General features: G+C 49.4%; 1 protein-coding gene across 6 annotated transcripts in view; it reads left to right on the top strand.

Moving 5' to 3' along the window:
* GOSR1 (golgi SNAP receptor complex member 1) overlaps window positions 1–17022 on the top strand; it is a 46445-nt gene extending 29423 nt beyond the window's left edge. For 2 of the 6 annotated variants that reach the window (XM_053367634.1, XM_053367633.1), the window contains exons 7-9: window positions 1653–1682; window positions 11231–11313; window positions 14774–17022. In XM_053367634.1, coding sequence (XP_053223609.1) covers window positions 1653–1682; window positions 11231–11313; window positions 14774–14898 — 238 coding nt within the window. In that variant the 3' untranslated portion in view covers window positions 14899–17022. Of the gene's footprint in view, window positions 1–1652; window positions 1683–5829; window positions 6587–7934; window positions 8687–11230; window positions 11314–14773 lie in introns of those variants that run through there. The other 4 variants (XM_053367632.1, XM_053367631.1, XM_053367635.1 and 1 more) reach the window with 3 other exon arrangements.
* Window positions 17023–17083: the final 61 nt, after the last annotated feature.

Genomic DNA, 17083 nt, shown 5'->3' on the forward strand with positions numbered 1-17083 from the left:
GCAGCCAAGCAGTTGCAGAGTTTGAGGTCTGGGGAGGAAGAAAACGTTGCACCCGGGTCCTGCTTGTGGGCTTCTCACCTGGTTGGCCACTGTGAGATCTGGATGCTGGACTAGATGAGCCCTGTTTGGCCTGATCCAGCAGGCCCTTACATTCATACCGACTTGAACCCTTCTGCTGGACGCAGCAGAAGAGGTAGCTGAGTGGAAGAGCAACTCACATAGGGGGAGATTCCTTGTAGCTTTCCCAGCAATTTTTAACACTGGAAGACAAAATCTGAGATACCTTTTGATAGATTAGGTCAGCCTTGTATGGTTGATGGCCCCTGCAGACCGTTTGACAAAGCACAGAAGAGGTGCCAGGGGGATAAATAGAAGAGACAGTGTTCATTAGTCAACAGTGGGCAGAACCCATTTCTTCCTCCGAAATCCCAAACTTGTATATGGAAAGGATTTTTTGACAGTTGAGCTACTAGTAAACTTTGTGTTAGAAACATGTTATTGCTACCAACAGGTAACTTTTGATTGTTATCGGGCAAACAGAAGCACTCAAATAAGCTTCTCTAGATTATGTATGTTATGTTGAAGTTATTGTTTAACATAAAAATGTGATGGAGAGGGGCGAATTTAAGCTGGTTCCTGGACAATGTAGACCCACCTGATAGCAATGCCTTTGTACCTAGCAGCAGTGAGAAAAGTTGCAGGCTGCTTATTTAACCCCAAACAGTGTTGCTGACTGACAAGGTTTTTTGTTTCGTTTTTTAATTCAGCTGATTTGAGGGACATTGTCGTGTTTAAGTCCTCACGAGCTGCATTCCTGAAAATCGTGTAGGTTTAATTCAGGAACACAGGAAGCTGCCTTGTCTAGCTCAGTATTGTCCACACTGACATTTCAACCAGGCAAAAAACGTACTCCAGGAGGCTGCAAAGTAGGGCTGTTGAGGAGGCGTGGCCTTGGGGGAGTGTCCCAAGGGCCAGATAGAGAGGCCTGGGAGGCCGCATTTGGTTCTCTACTCCATGGTTTACTGTGACATTCAAAAAAGCCATTCTGTTTTCCTGCTTTCATCGTAAGCTGCTCTGATTGTGTATATAGAAATCTATTCAAGTATCTGAAGAAGTGTGCATGCACACGAAAGCTCATACCAAGAACAAACTTAGTTGCTCTCTAAGGTGCTCTCTAAGGGACGCGGGTGGCGCAGTGGATTAAAGCCTCAGCGCCTAGGACTTGCCGATCGAAAGGTCGGCGGTTCGAATCCCCGCGGCGGGGTGCGCTCCCGTTGCTCGGTCCCAGCGCCTGCCAACCTAGCAGTTCGAAAGCACCCTCGGGTGCAAGTAGATAAATAGGGACCGCTTACAAGCAGGAAGGTAAATGGCGTTTCCGTGTGCGGCTCTGGCTCGCCAGAGCAGCGATGTCACGCTGGCCACGTGACCCGGAAGTGTCTGCGGACAGCGCGCTGGCCCCCCGGCCTATAGAGTGAGATGGGCACACAACCCTAGAGTCTGTCAAGACTGGCCTGTACGGGCAGGGGTACCTTTACCTTTTTAAGGTGCTACTGGACATTTATTTTATTTTATATATATTTCTACTGTATAGAAATTGTGTTGTATAAAACTCTTATTTCTTTTAAATGTCCCCCCCTTTTTTTTTGTTTCAGCTCTGACCGGCTGGTAGAAGAGACAATAAGGTAAGACCCAGCCTACTACCTCATACCCGTCTTGTTTCTGAGCTCATGCATTTTGCACTTTCCTGCTTGTACAATCAGACTTGCAAGGCTCACCCCTCCCTGCTTCAGAGTTTAACCTCTATATAATTTCTGAGGGGTCCTAATGCCAGCCATCAACCAGCCATCTCACTTCTGGTGGGTGCAGAGATCGATGGAGATAGTTCTCTAATCCATATGTTGTTGTTGTTTTGTCGTTTAGTCGTGTCCGACTCTTTGTGACCCCCTGGACCAGAGCACGCCAGGCACTTCTGTCCTCCACTGCCTCCCGCAGTTTGATCAAACTCATGCTGGTAGCTTCAAGAACACCATCCAACCATCTCATCCTCTGTCGTCCCCTTCTCCTTGTGCCCTCCATCTTTCCCAACATCAGGGTCTTATCCAGGGAGTCTTCTCTTCTCATGAGGTGGCCAAAGTATTGGAGCCTCAGCTTCACAATCTGTCCTTCCAGTGAGCACTCAGGGCTGATTTCCTTAAGAATGGATACGTTTGATCTTCTTGCAGTCCATGGGACTCTCAAGAGTCTCCTCCAGCACCAGAATTCAAAAGTATCAATTCTTCGGCGATCAGCCTTCTTTATGGTTCAGCTCTCACTTCCCTACATCACTACTGGGAAAACCACGGCTTTAACTATACGGACCTTTGTTGGCAAGGTGATGTCTCTGCTTTTTAAGATGTTGTCTAGGTTTGCCATCGCCTTTCTCCCAAGGAGCAGGCGTCTTTTAATTTCGTGACTGCTGTCACCATCTGCAGTGATCATGGAGCCCAAGAAAGTAAAATCTCTTACTGCCTCCATTTCTTCCCCTTCTATTTGCCAGGAGGTGATGGGACCAGTGGCCATGATCTTCGTTTTCTTGATGTTGAGCTTCAGACCATATTTTGCGCTCTCCTCTTTCACCCTCAATAAAAGGTTCTTTAATTCCTCCTCACTTTCTGCCATCAAGGTTGTGTCATCTGCATATCTGAGGTTATTGATATTTCTTCCGGCTATCTTAATTCCGGCTTCGGATTCATCCAGCCTAGCCTTTCGCATGATGAATTCTGCATATAAGTTAAATAAGCAGGGAGACAGTATACAGCCTTGTCGTACTCCTTTCCCAATTTTGAACCAATCAGTTGTTCCATATCCAGTTCTAACTGTAGCTTCTTGTCCCACATAGAGATTTCTTAGGAGACAGATGAGGTGATCAGGCACTCCCATTTCTTTAAGAACTTGCCATAGTTTGCTGTGGTCGACACAGTCAAAGGCTTTTGCATAGTCAATGAAGCAGAAGTAGATGTCTTTCTGGAACTCTAGCTTTCTCCATAATCCAGCGCATGTTTGCAATTTGGTCTCTGGTTCCTCTGCCTCTTCTAAATCCAGCTTGCACTTCTGGGAGTTCTCGGTCCACATACTGCTTGAGCCTTCCTTGTAGAATTTTAAGCATAACCTTGCTAGCGTGTGAAATGAGTGCAATTGTGCGGTAGTTTTCTTTACAGCATTGGACTTTCCTTTCGCTTCCATGCATATCCGCAACTGAGCGTCCTTTCGGCTTTGGCCCAGCCGCTTCATCAGCTCTGGATCTACTTGTACTTGTCCTCCGCTCTTCCCCAGTAGCATGTTGGACGCCTTCCGACCTGAGGGGCCCATCTTCCAGCGTCATAACTTTTATATGCCTGTTGTCTTTGTCCATGGAGTTTTCTTGGCAGGGATACTGGAGTGGCTTGCCGGTTCCTCCTCCAGGTGGATCACGTTTGGTCAAAACTCTCCACTATGACCTGTTCATCTTGGGTGCCCTGCTCGGCATAGTTCATAGCTTCTCTGAGTTATTCAAGCCCCTTCGCCACGGCAAGGCAGTGATCCATGAAGGGGTTAATCCATATAGCTGCCCACTAAATTGCTTATACAACTGGAGTAATTTTTCCACTAGGATTTTAGGGTAATAGTCATACCTATGGCTGTGTCAATGAGACCTCGTGCTATCAAGCTACTTTCCCAGGTACTTAATTGCCTAAGAGCTGCCATTTGACTATCTCTCCCACTCCCCCCCAAAAGAAGACTTTTGCCCCCACAATAACCAGGATAGTGGAACGTTTTGTAGATCTTTTCTAAGTCACCTGCATATCAAAATAAAAAAGGAAAAATTAAATACTGCCACCAGCCACTTGACACTTTTAGTCATAACTTTTCTTTAAAAAGCAACATCGACGTAGTTCAACAAAATAAACATTGTTAGGGGGGTTGGACTAAATGACCTTTGAGTCCTTGTTACTTTGACAAATTGACTTCACTGCTTTCCTTGGGTGGGAGGCAAAGCCAGTATTTGTTTTCCAAAGCTCTTCGTTCTGGACTCTGTTCTTCAGACCTCCTGTTTTATTTCTGAATGTTCATTTATTATCTTATAAATGCAGAGTGTCACGTCACATGATGCCTTCTGCACTGCTGGGCAGCCGAAAGGCAATTTGAGGGTGTTTTAAATATAGATTAGCAGCAGCTGCCAGAGAGGGGCAGAGGTGTTTGCAAAGTTGTGAGAGGTAGCTCCCCTCTTTACTCAGACTATCACCTTCTGTTTTGCGTTTTCGTTGCCTTTTCAGTTTGCAGCCTACTTACATTACGCGCGCACACACACACACACACACACACACACACACACTTACTTAGAAGCATGGCTGCCTCCAATTGTGGAGGCAGTGCATAGCCATCGTAGCTCATAGCCATTGATAGCCCTCTCCCTCTGTGAATTTGTGCAGTCGTCTTTCATGGCCATCATTGCCTCCTGTGGCAGTGAGTTCCACAGTTTAACTCCATGCTCCGTGAAGAAGGGCACTTTTTTTTTTAACGTGTCCTGAATCTTCCAACATTCAACTTCATTGGATGAGAGAGAGGGAGGGAAACTTTCATGTCCTTGTTTCAGGTGTGGCTTCTGCAAAACACCCTGTGAGAACAAAGCCCATGTTTTTGTTCTCTTCTCTCCCTCCCCCCCCCCCCGGTTTTCTTCACTGTAATTGCAAACATTTGTGTATCTGATTAATTGGTGGTAGCGCGGCTGCTGCTGCTGCTGTTGCTTGAGGGAATTGTACCCACTAGGAATTCGCCCGTCTCTTAATTAGCTTCTTGTCTGTCATCACCCAGTGGGAGCACGTGAGGCAATGCAGAGCCTGAGTGGCGTTGAGTTACGGCTGCTTGGGTGACTGGAGCGCAGTTGGCTCCCTGGCCTTCCTGGTGCATTTCCATCATCTGTTTAAGGCGAAATCTGGGGAGTGGAGAGCAGGAGAACGGAGATCTGCCCCAGGGGTCTTCTACAGGTCCCGAGGAGATTTGCAACAGAGCCCTTAGAGAAGGGCCATAGCTCAGTGGTAAGAGCTCGGCACTGCGAAGGTCCCAGGTTCAGTCCCCGCCGGCATCTAGAACGCCAGAAATCCTGCAGAGCTGCTGCCAGTCTGTGTAGACAATACTGAGCTAGATGGGCCAGTGATCTGGCGCAGGATAAGGCAGCTTGCTGTGTTCCTGTTTAAACCATCCCTTTCTTTAGAATCATGAGGACTGGAATCATAGCCCATTTTTAGGGAAAGAAGAATAGCTTAGTGGTACACAGACCCTGCTTTGCAGAGGTAGAGCTGGGAATGTCTGAGGTCCTGGAGAGCTGCTGCCAGTCAACACGGACAATACTGAGCTTAGATAGGCTGAAGGTCTGACTTAGTATAAGGCAGCCTTTAATTTAGAACCATGAGGACTTGAACCTTGTTTTGCTTTTAGTGCAAGACCCATAGTTCAGCGGTCAACTGTGCTGTGTGCTGTGGACACAGAACCTCCTGGGTTCAATCCCTGACAGGTAGAGCTTGTTAAGACTCCCTTCCTGAAACCCTGAGGAGCCATTCCCTTTCAGGGTGGACACCACTGGGCTTAGAAGGACCGATGAGCTGGCTGTACGAGGAAGCTTCACCTGTTCCTCTGAGATCTGTTGTCTTGCAGGAATTTGGGGGAGATGACCCCTCAATCCGTCCTAGTGAGATAAATTTACTTTTAAATTTTTGCATGTATGAAATTCAGCTCCAGCATCCTAAACAAAAATTTCCCCTTCCTTCCTTCCCTCCCTCACTTTTCTTTTGCATTGCCAACTCCGTGGAAAAGAGCAGTTTTGGAAGTGCTTTCTCTTGCAAAACCATGTCCTCATTCTCCCCTCCCTCCCTCCTTCCTCCCTTCCCCTTTGTTATGTCAGCTTTCCCTGAAATGAAGTAAAACGAATGACCGGCTACGCTCCATGCGCCACCTAAATGAAGCAGAAATTCCTGTGCGCCATCATCAAGAAAGGCTCCTTGCTGCCTCCTCCAGAGTTTTACGACTGCTGGGGGATTTTTGAGGGGAGGAGCACTCTTCGTTGTGGCTCTGTTTGTTTAGCTGCAAACCCCGAGAAAATTGGGGGGGGGGTTGGAGGGGTGATCTCTCTCAGCTCTTCAGATTACATTAAACCTCCTTCTGAAAATTGGAGAAGGGTGTACCAGGGTGTGGCATTTAGCAGAGTGACCTAGTGAGAGAATTCTGTTAGCTCTGGGCAACAGCCCGAGTGGTTCAACTCTCTCTCCCTAGCCCTCAGTCATATTCAGCAGTGACTGGTGCCATTGAGACTGGTGGGACGGAAGGTAGGGATGCCAACGGTAGGCTGGGCCAGAGGTAACAAGGGGCAACACAGAGGAGGAAGAGGAGGGAGCTGGTGGGCAAGGTCAGCCCCAGGGGGCTCCTTGTGCGTAAAGAGACAGTCAGGTGTAGGGCTGGCTGAAGGCAAGAAGAATCAACTTGGTGGGGCAGTGCCCCAGTTGCCCTCAGTAGCTACGATACGATACGATAATCTTTATTGTCATTGTCCCATACAGAACAACGAAATTGAAAAAAATCTACATTCAGAAACCAGCAAGCCTGCTATTCCAGCTATCCCAGCCTGGTTAGCCCCCTAAAAACTCATAATACCCCATAATCAAATACAATATACTCCCATAGAGACTACCTTACACTGCGTTTAAAACCAAAATCACATTTGGATAGAAACTGTTTCTCAGGCAGCTAGTCCTAGTCTTTATAACCCTGGACCTTCTTCCAGAAGGCAGAAGCTGAAAGAGATCGTTTCCGTGGTGCGCACTATCCTGTGCCATCTCTGCAGCTTTCTTATGACACCTGGAAGCATAGATTTGATCCAAGGTGGGAAGAGGGCACCTAGTTATTATCTCCGCAGTCTTTACAACCCTGGTTAGCATTGTTTTTTCCCTGACTGTGCAGCTCCCAAACCAGTTTCTACGGCACACACAAACAGAGGTATTTCATGGTCAAATGCAGGTGTGGAAGGTTTAGTGCGTAACACTAGCATGTCAGGCAGGAGGGACATTGCCAGGAGGTGCCACTGGGGATTATAGAATTGTAGAGATGGAAGGAACCCAAGGTCATCCAGTCCAACCCCCTGCCATGCAGGAATCTCAAAGCATCCAAGAGAGGTGGCCATCCGACCTCTGCTTAAACACTTCCAAGGAAGGAGAGTCCGCCACCTCCCAAGAGAGACCATTCCACTGTCGAACAGCTCTGTCATAAAGTTCTTCCTGACGATTAGTCGGAATCTCCTTTCTCATAACTTGATGCCACTGGTTCAAGTTCTACCCTCCGGAGTGGAGAAAACAAGCTTGCCCCATCCTCCATGTGAGTCCTTCAGATATTGGAAGATGGCTCCCATATCTCCTCTCAGTCTCCACTTTCCCAGGCTAAACATCCCCAACTCCCTCAACCGTTCCTCCTTAGGCTTGGTTTCCAGGCCCATGGCCATCCTGGTCGCCGCCCTCTGCCCGCCTCCCAGCCTGTCAATATCCTTCTTAATTGCGGTAGTCAGAACTGGAATCCGTACTCCAGGTGTGGTTTGACCAAGGCAGAACAGAGTGGGACTATTACTTCCCTTGATTGGAGCACTTTGCTTCTGTGGACGCAGCCTAACACGCCAAGCGGGGGCTCTGTGCTGGTACTCACTCACTAGCCCTTGGACTTCGCCCCCTCCCACCGCCTCCCCCAGCAGAAAAACTCAGCCCCTTTCTGCTGCTCTGAAACCGTTTTGCAAGGTTGGTGCTGGAGAAGGCGGTTCTGCTGCTCCAAGCATCTCACCGGAGGTTTTTAAGCAGCTGTCGGAAAAGGTTCCTTTCAAGCTTCTCTTCCTTAATGGTGTCCCCCCCCCCTTTCCCTCTCTCTCCTTTTTAATGCAACAGAAAAGCATCTGGCAGCCTTCCCCCCCCCCCCCGGCCAGCTGAAGCGAGGGGAGCGCTTGCGGCGGCCTTTGCAGCGAGCGAGCCTGAGATGTATTTAACATTAGCGCTTGGCTCAGGGCCCTCCCACCTGCACGGCTGGCTGGCAGGGCGTCGTGGCGGGTCGATTGGGTTGCTTCTGCAAGCCCCCAAACCCAGCCCTGCTCAGATCAGGGGCCGCTCAGTTGCCCAGGGTAAGAATCATAGTTCTGGACAAAAACGATTATGTGTTTCTTGGGCAGAAAACGGCAGCTCCCTTGCTCAGGGAAACCCTTTCCAGCTGAGGGCCACATTCTGTCCTGGGCAACCATCTGAGGGCCACATGCCTGTGATGGGCGGGGCTAGACGTGGAAGTAGGTGGAGCAACAGATGCAAATCTTGCAATTCTTCAGTAGGCTGGTTTCTTCACACCCACCTGCCCCTCTCTTGGAAAAGGGCCATAGCTTTCCAGGTTCAGTCCGCAGCATCTACCAAGTTTAAACTAGCTCCTGCTTGGAACCCTGGAGAGCTTTTGCCAGCCAGTGTAGACAACTCTGAGCTAGATGGACCCAGTAATTTCACTCAGTATAAGGCAGCTTCCTATGATTCTATACTCCATCTGCAAAAGTCAGAAGCATCAGTGAATTTTCTGCTTTAGGGATGCAAATAATTTAGTCTAGTCATATGCTCTCTCCTTGATGAATGTTTATGTTTTACCTATAAATACAGAAATGTCACACCACGTCTCCCTGGCAAGACCTGTGCTCAGTTCTGGCGCTTTTTGAATATCCCATTAGGTGGGCTGCCGCAAATCCATGTTGGCCAGCAGAACAAACCTTTATTATTTGTATTCTCAGAGTACAAACTGAGAGGCAAAAAAGGTAATGCTCTAGATTTCTGGTGAAAGGAAAACCTTATGAGGTGGGTTCCTTTACTGCTCAGGTCGAAAAGATACTTAGGGAAGCTGAATAAATTTTTCCTCCACAGAGAAAGTAGGTAGGGAGAATTCCTTCCTCCCCCCTCACAATACTAGAACCCCAGAAAGTCACCCATTGAAACTGAATGCTGGGAGATTCAAGGGAGACGAAGGAAGGACTTGGTCACATAGTGCATGGGTAAACTGTGGAACTCACTGCCACAAGAGGTGATGACTAGCAGGTTGGACGGTTTTAAAAGGGGGTTTGGGGGGAAATTCATGGTGGATCAGGCTATGAATGGCTACTGACTATGATGGCTACGCTCCCTCTCTGCCAGAGGCAGTATTCCGCTTATCTCAGTCTGAGACTCATAAACAGGGAGCATGCTGTTGCATGGTCTGATCCAGCAGCCAAGCTCTTCTGGTGCTCTTATGTAAAGAAGGTGGATACTTAGGCTGGGAAGTGTTATCATCTGACTGGAGGTTTTCATTAGCCAATCACATAAATCACTTGCTGTCATTCACCAGTTACGTAAAGCCAATTATGGTTGTTTATTTCACGGCAGTGCAAAGTTTCTCTGACTTTCTAAGTCGGGCCATAGCTCCGTGGCTGAGCAGCTGCCTTGCATGCAGAAATCCCCAGCTAAGGCTGGCGAGACCAGGCCTGAAACCCTGGGCAGACACTGCCAGTCAGTGCAGGCAGTGCTAGGTGGAACACATAAAGCTCTCTTTTTGCATTGGAAGGACCATAGCTCAGCGGCATAGAGCATCTGCTTTGCACACAGAAGGCCCAAGATTCGATCCCCAGCATCTTCGAGCAGGACTGGAAAGATCCTCTGTCTGAGACCCCAGAGAGCCTCTTTAAGTCAAATGTAGACAATACTGAGCTAGATGGACGAATGAGTCTGACTTGGAATGAGGCAGCTTCTTGGACCTGATACTGTCTTAGCAACAAATCCACCCAGGAAATGCGCTTTCCAGTGTTACGGAGCAGCATGGCAAACCTCTTTTTCTCCCTCTTGCTCCCTGTGTTGCAGAACTTCCTTCCTGTCTCCCATTTTCATTTTCTCGTTTTCACCCCTTTTCCTTCTGCTTCCTGCGCATTTGTTGGCAGCTCCTCCAGCTTTGAGGATCCCCTTTTGAATCCCTTTCTTTGCCACACCACAGAAGGAGAAGACTTTCTGCTTCTTTGTTTTCCTTCCTCCGTCCCCTGCTCGCCTGATCTTCAAAAGAGGGCTCCCATGAGTGCCAGCGGGTTGCCTCTCTTTCCCCTTGGGCCTGGGTAGCTGTGGAAACAAACACCGATTCACCGTGCTGCGTATACAGAGGTTCCCATTTTTAAAAACACATACAAAAACCCAACAACCTCCTATACACCTGCCTTGGGGTTTGCCCCGACTTAAAGGCCGCATCTTAACATGGCTGAACACTTCCGAAATGAAGCAAACCTCAAGAAATAAAAGAGAGCAGGATTCAGCAAAGTGAAGCCTCCCCATCCCTGTAGGGCCCGGGTTCAAACCCCAGCAGCATCTCCAGGTAGACCTGGTGGGAAAGACTCCCTGCCTGAAAGCATGGAGAGCTGCTGCCAGCCAGTGCAGACAACCCTGGGTGGGATAGGCCAATGGTCTGGCTCAGTATAAGGCAGCTTCCTGTGTTTGTATCTCCCTCTCCGCTCCTGATTAGCTTTTGTGTTGCCCAGCCTGTCCGCAAGGTGTGCTTCGCACGACCTCTCCCCACAGCAACCAGGGCTGGCTCTGACACCCTCATGCACAGCTCCCTGTCACTCAGCAAAGTGCCTTCTCACTGTCAGCATCACCAGCTGCCACCGCCTCTCTCCTTCCTTGTTGCGGCCGCCCCCTGCTTGCTTGCTTCCACTTGCTTGCTTGCTTGCTTGCATCCTTAAAACATTCTAGGTTTTGAGTCGCTTATGGTCTTCTCTCCGCCCTCTGTGGTCCCTCCTCTTGTCATAAGCAGCAGACTTTAGACCGCTTCCAACTTTGAAAAAGAAACACCTTCATGGAGCTTTAAACACGAGACGGTACCTGCTGTGGGGCCTCCTGCTGGTTTTAACAGCTATCCCCTCTGTTTAGGGAACCCCGGGATCCGAGTGGGGCCTTGGGATCTCTAGCAGAGGCATTTCCTATGCACCCTCATCAAATGACAACTCCCAGAATTCTTTGGGGAGTGGGGAACCATGATGGTTGAAACCGTATTCAGCTTGTACTTGTCAACATGCTTCCACTTGCATCCATACATATATATGTGGCAGCTTTTTGTTATGTCAGATTGCAAGTTATTCGGGGTACCAGTGACATTACCTTTCTTTCCTTTTCTCTCTCTCTCTACTCACCCACCTCCTTTCCAGCATTGCCATGGCAACGAAAGAAAACATGACCTCTCAACGAGGGATGATGAAGTCCATACAGAGCAAGATGAACACTTTGGCCAGTATCCTTTCATAGAAAGCCGGTTCTGCTTTCAAACGTCCCCACTGAAATCTGCACGTTGCAATTCACTGCGGCTGGGCAGGTTGGGTGCAATCTTCCTCTAGCTAAACTTCGCCTTGGACCTGCTCCGGAGTGCGAATCTTACTTGCACGTAGCAAGACTCTTGTTTTGCCGGGTGAAATAACTCAAACTTGGGTTTCTGTTCCTGCCAGATTATTTAACGCATGAATCTGAGCAGTGCCCCAGGCCAGGGTTAAAGGCACAGAAGGGGAACTGGGTGGCAAAGTTTGAGGCAAGACATTGATCCAACAAGCTGCACGCCACCCCTGCGGGGCGGGCACCAGCCTGAGCATGGCATAGAACAGGCACCTTTGCTCTGGGCAAGCAAATGGTGACTCCTGGGCTGGGCATGTGAGGTTCGTTCATCATGGCTTTGGCATCTCCATGTCCTTGAGATGGAGGCGCCACCTCAGTATCCAACTTGCTCTCAAGGAGGCTGCTTACTTGCAGAAGGGGCTGACAGCAACAGGGGGGGAGGGCCTTTGGGAGGGCCAGGCTAGAGGTGTCCGATATCACGGGGTGTGGGGGGACACCTCTCTGACCCCCCCCCCACTTGAACCTTCCCCAGAGTCGGGCTCCTCTTGATGACTGGCACTGCCCCGATTTCACCCCTCTCTCATCCCGCTCAGACTCCGCCTGCCCCTCTGCCAATTCGTCTAGCTCCAGATCCCCACTCTCCCCAACCCATCTCCACGGGGGTCGTGAGAATTCTCCTTTGACACCTGCCCCCCCTTTGGAGGAAGCATTCTAAAGGACAAGCAAACTTTTCCAACAAACACCAAAGGAATTCGCTTCGGTCAGCCTTTGCAAGCTCCCATGGTAGACCACAGAACTATTAATCTCAGGTTCATGGGTTCGAGTCCTGCGTTGAGCAAAATATTCCTGCATTGCAGGAGGTTGGGCTGGATGAGCCTTGTGGTCCCTTCCATGATTCCACGATCAGCCTCTGTCAGCACAGCCGTGTTTTAGACTACAACCCCCATCAGCCCTAGCCGGAACAGCCGTATTTTGGACTCCAGTCCCCATCATCCCCTGATGAAGTGACCATGTTTTGGACCCCAACTCCCATCAGCCCCAGCTGCCCAAGTCCTGGGGGGGGGGCAAGGTTGGCAGAGTCTTCTGCAGGGGTTTCTTCCATCTGCCTCTCCCTCCCTTTCCTGCAGCCAACCGGAAGATTGCTGCAACGTCAGCGCATCCCCCAGGCTGCTCTCGTTCCTGTCCTGGTCTGTGTGTCTCCCCGCCCACCCCGACTCGTTCTCCTCGTTCCTCTTCGCTCCCCAAGCCTAAGAACAAAGCTTTTGCCCCCTCCTGCCTCCCTTGCATGAGCCCAAAGAAAAGGCATTAAGCCTCATTTGATTAGACAGATCACATTCCCAAAGATGCGCAGCTTGATGAACCGTAAATTTCATTCAGGCTTCTCTTTTTCTTTCCCCCGTTCCTTCGTCGTCGTCCCCCCCTCCAGCATCGGGCACAAACAAAGCGACGTTGGCTATTAGCATCGCCCTTAAAAGATTATTGGGGAAGGAGATACAAGACCTCCAGAAGGTGCAGCCTTTTCCGGTGCTGCTGATCAGCAGAGAAAGCTTTTTATTTGCTCCTGCGAAGCCATCGCTGTCGACTCCAAGGGACCCCCTCATAGGCGAGGCCCAGAGCAGAGGAGATTCCCCAAGCCCTGCTTCCTTGCTGCGTGACATGCAAGGGAATCTTGGAAGGCAGGGATGGAGAGAGACAGGTGGCCCCTTGGACATCATTGGCCTCCAGCTCCCAGCAGCCCCATTGCGACAGATGGCAGGGCATGATGGGAGCTGTAGTACCGCAAGATCCGGAGGGCCATAGCCGCTCCCCATCCCCAATTTAAGGAGGAGGAGTTGGAAGAATCCGTCTTTGTACATCAAGCACAGGGACACCTGTGGTCCCACAGATGTTGTCAGACTCCCAGCTCCCCGTATCCCCTGCATTGCTGGTGGCAGAGCATGATGGGTGTTGTAGTCTAATGGCATCTTTCCTGTCCCCTTCATAAGGGCACTGTTTCTCTTCCCTCTGGGAGAAGCCATGTCTATTAGGGGTGTTTATAATGCTTTTCCCTTGCGCTGGAAGTAAACCACTGGGGCACATTTTCTTTTTTGCACCCTGATTCCCTGGCCTACGTATGTTCAGTATATGCTATGTTACATTCTCTCCCTCCCTCCTTCTCCCCCCGCCCCTCGGTTAGTTGTTATGGTCTCTAAACAATTATCTAAAGCAGCTAAGCTCCCTCTGTATCACAAACTAAGCCAGTCATTTAGGAAGATTAAATACTAGGATTCTGCATAATTGTGAGCATTAAGCTTCCTCACCCCCCCTTCTCATTATTGCTCCCCCCTTTTCTTTTATTCTGACGACAAAAAAACAATTGCAGTCCCACTAATAAGCTGTTAAGCGGTTAAAGCCACATGTCTCTCCTTAATCTCAGCAGTTGGGGACTTTTCCTTCCCTTCTTTGATGACTAATGATCTTGGGGACAGGGTTCTGACATGTTCCTTTCCCCTTCTCCACTCCCCTATGCTCTGCTCATATTAAAAATTCAAATCTTCATGGATTGGGTTGGGGAACCTCAGGCCCCATGGCGCTGAATGTGGCCCCCTCCAAGCCTCTCTGCCTGCCCCCCACGATTCTCCCCAGGCCACGCCGTTCACCAGCCCTGCTTTACACTCTCCTTGAGGTGAAGGAAGAGAGGAAAGGGGGGAGAGATGCCGGCCACCCCCATTGATCTGCCCCTCCCCACCCCATGTATCTAGTTCCTAAAATCCTTCTGAATCAAAAAGGGCCCTTCTGTGATTGAGTATCTGCACCGGTTGGATTTCTGCTCATCGTGGAGCTTTTGAAAGCATGGCTGCCTGTCCAGGGGAGGGGAGGAAGTGGGTAGCTTCAGGGCAAGATGGGGAACCTCTGGCCTTCAGACCTCTCATCCCTTCCCTTGCCACACCTCCTCTCCTCAGGCCACACCCCTCTCTGCCCCTCCTTCTCTCCCTCCCTTGAGAGTTTCTGCCTGCCTGGAAACGTGTCCCTGAACTGGCCATGCCTCTTTGCTTGCCTGCATGGAGGACGGAGAGAGGGGTGGATGCGCCTGAATATCAAAGCCATGAATGTTTATGCGGCTGGAGGTTTTTAAGCAGAGGTCGAGTCGCCGTCTGGCAGGGCATCTTCAGCTGCAACTCCCGCATTGCAGGGGGTTGGTCTAGATGGCCTTTGGGGGGGTCCCTTCCAATTCTATGTTTCCTCCAGGCGTGGACACTAAGGTCCAGTAGCCTTGCAAGGGGCCATGGGGAGGGAGTGGAAAGGAACACTCAGGGCACGCTCCCTGGACAAAATGCATTCCTTGGCACAATGATCACCTTAACTCTGCTCCCCCCCCAAAAAAGACCGGTTTCCAGCTGTCAACAGCCTGATCCAGCGGATCAACTTCCGCAAGCGGCGGGACTCCCTCATCCTGGGCGGCGTTATCGGGATCTGCACCATCCTCTTGTTACTCTACGCTTTCCATTGACGGGACGCTTTACACAGAGACTTCTGAGCTTGGGGGGGGGGTCCATTGCCTAGTCTGGGAGGGACAGGCAGGCAAAGACTGTTGGAGTGCCCCCCCTCTGGTGAAATCGAAGCCGAGGGTCACGCAGAGAGGAGGGCGGCATGGGGGGGTCACGCTCCCTCTCTCTGAGGCCGGCCACAACCCCCAGAAGTGTCTCCCCCTTCATCTCTTTTCAGTTACGGTTGTACTCAAAACATGTGCATTAACGCTTCCCTTCTTTTGAAAAACACACACATATGCGTAGGCTCAAGGTGAGTTAACCTGCGTGACAACGCTGCCACCTTTAGTGTCACCTAGGACCATATTTTGGTGGGGTTGGGACCCGAAAAAGATCCATCACCAATTTTCTCAAACCCACCTGCCCATAAAATGTCGAGTCAAGCCTTTCTCAAATGTTTTGAGATCTTGAGGTGGCTTCAAGCCAGCATGTGCTGGTTTTATTATGAATACAGCTTGAAGACATCTGGTTTCTTTAAAAAAATATATATAATAATTCTAGCCTGGTCCAGCCGTTTGATTGTTCCTGCGTTACTTTGAGCCGCCGCCTGCCTCTTGGAGATCCCTGCGAGAGATCCAGTTGCTTGGCTCCCTTTTCACAGCACACCAATCTGTGCATGTTCAGGAGGGATTCCTGGTGGATTTAAGGAAGAGGGGAGATCCTCTGGGGGTGGGGCGAGGGATATAAAATCCCCTTTTTGGAGAAAGGGACTTTTGAGAGCGACCAAAGCCTATCATCTTGACTCATATCTCTGGCCAGGGCTTCACATAGGACCCGTTTTTTTAAAAAAAATAATCTATTTTAATTTAGATGGAAAGCTATTCTAAACATTGTTTTCTACTGTAATGTATGTGGCATTCTTTTTTGGGGGGGCGGGGAGAAGGCGCAGTCAGAGCATGAGGGGAACACGTAAGGGCCATCATGTTTGACGTGGAGAAGGGCTTGTGTGTTGTTGGAATCTCTCTTCGTAAAACTGTTGAGATATAGATGGCCATGCTCATTTTTAAAGGACTTGAGAAAGAGAGAGAGACACGTCCTTTCGGATCTTGCCACGTCGTGGGGAGGGGTGGGGTTGGCTGCAGATGCATTTATTTTTATGTCTTTTCTGTCCTCACCGGCATGAATCAGTCTTCTCTTCAGATGTCACCTTCACACACTAGAAAAGAAATCAGATTGTGAGCTCTCTTCTCCCGGGCTTCCTAACCTGTCCTAAAGCAGCCTGCTCCTGTTCTAACAACAGACACTGGATTTCCAGGGGTTTGGGGTTTTTTAAAAAAGAAAAATAGGTTTAAAAAATTACCAAATTGTTGTGGCAGCCTCTCCAGAGTCAGACAAGAGATCGCCGTTTTCCATAGAAGCAAATGCGGATTCCGTGTTCCGCCCATTCTTTTAGCGAAAGTGGGGAGTCGGACTAGAGCAGCCTGTGGCAGCCTGGTGCCCTTCCTTCCAGGTGTTCTGGACTATGACACGCCATCAAAACATCTGGAGGCACCAGGTTGGCAAAGGCTGATCAAGAGACTTTGCATCAGTCATTGCTTTAACTTAGAGACTTCCAAGTAACCCAGCAAAGACCATATCCCGTGCACCTTGTGCAAAAACCAACAACATCCAAACCTGAACCATTGGAATTAATACATGATCTGTTCAGATAGACTCAGAAAATTGCCGTTTTACAGATGCTCCAAATTCCTTGAGCTGATTTAACTGTTGATGCTGTTTGGGTTTTGAAGGCGTTTTACCGTTAGTGCTGATTTTCTTAAACAAAAAAATTACAGTGTTTATATCCTTTGCCTACAAGGAATGGACAGATGGCTGATAGTAGGGAAATATCTTCGGTTCCATACAAACTGTTGACTTGGAAAATGGCGAAGGGGAAGATTAAAGGGCAATTAAATGGATATGCTATCAAATTTCTGCAACCAGAGTTGGAAAGGATGACCCCTGGATTCTCTTTTATTTTCTTCTGTACTTCTTGGCCACATGTCGACGGTGGTTGTACTCTGCTGAGATGGGAAGGACTGGGTTGCTTTCTGTAGCTGGCAAAGTAATAAGTTAAGCACTATCCTAAATAAAATCCATTTATTTAATCTTAGAATTGTTAGTTCTTTTCCCCCTCCCCGAGATTCAGCAGAAGACTATTTGGAGCAT

The sequence above is a fragment of the Podarcis raffonei genome, chromosome 15 (assembly GCF_027172205.1).
Source record: "Podarcis raffonei isolate rPodRaf1 chromosome 15, rPodRaf1.pri, whole genome shotgun sequence".
Classification (NCBI taxonomy): Eukaryota; Metazoa; Chordata; class Lepidosauria; order Squamata; family Lacertidae; genus Podarcis; species Podarcis raffonei.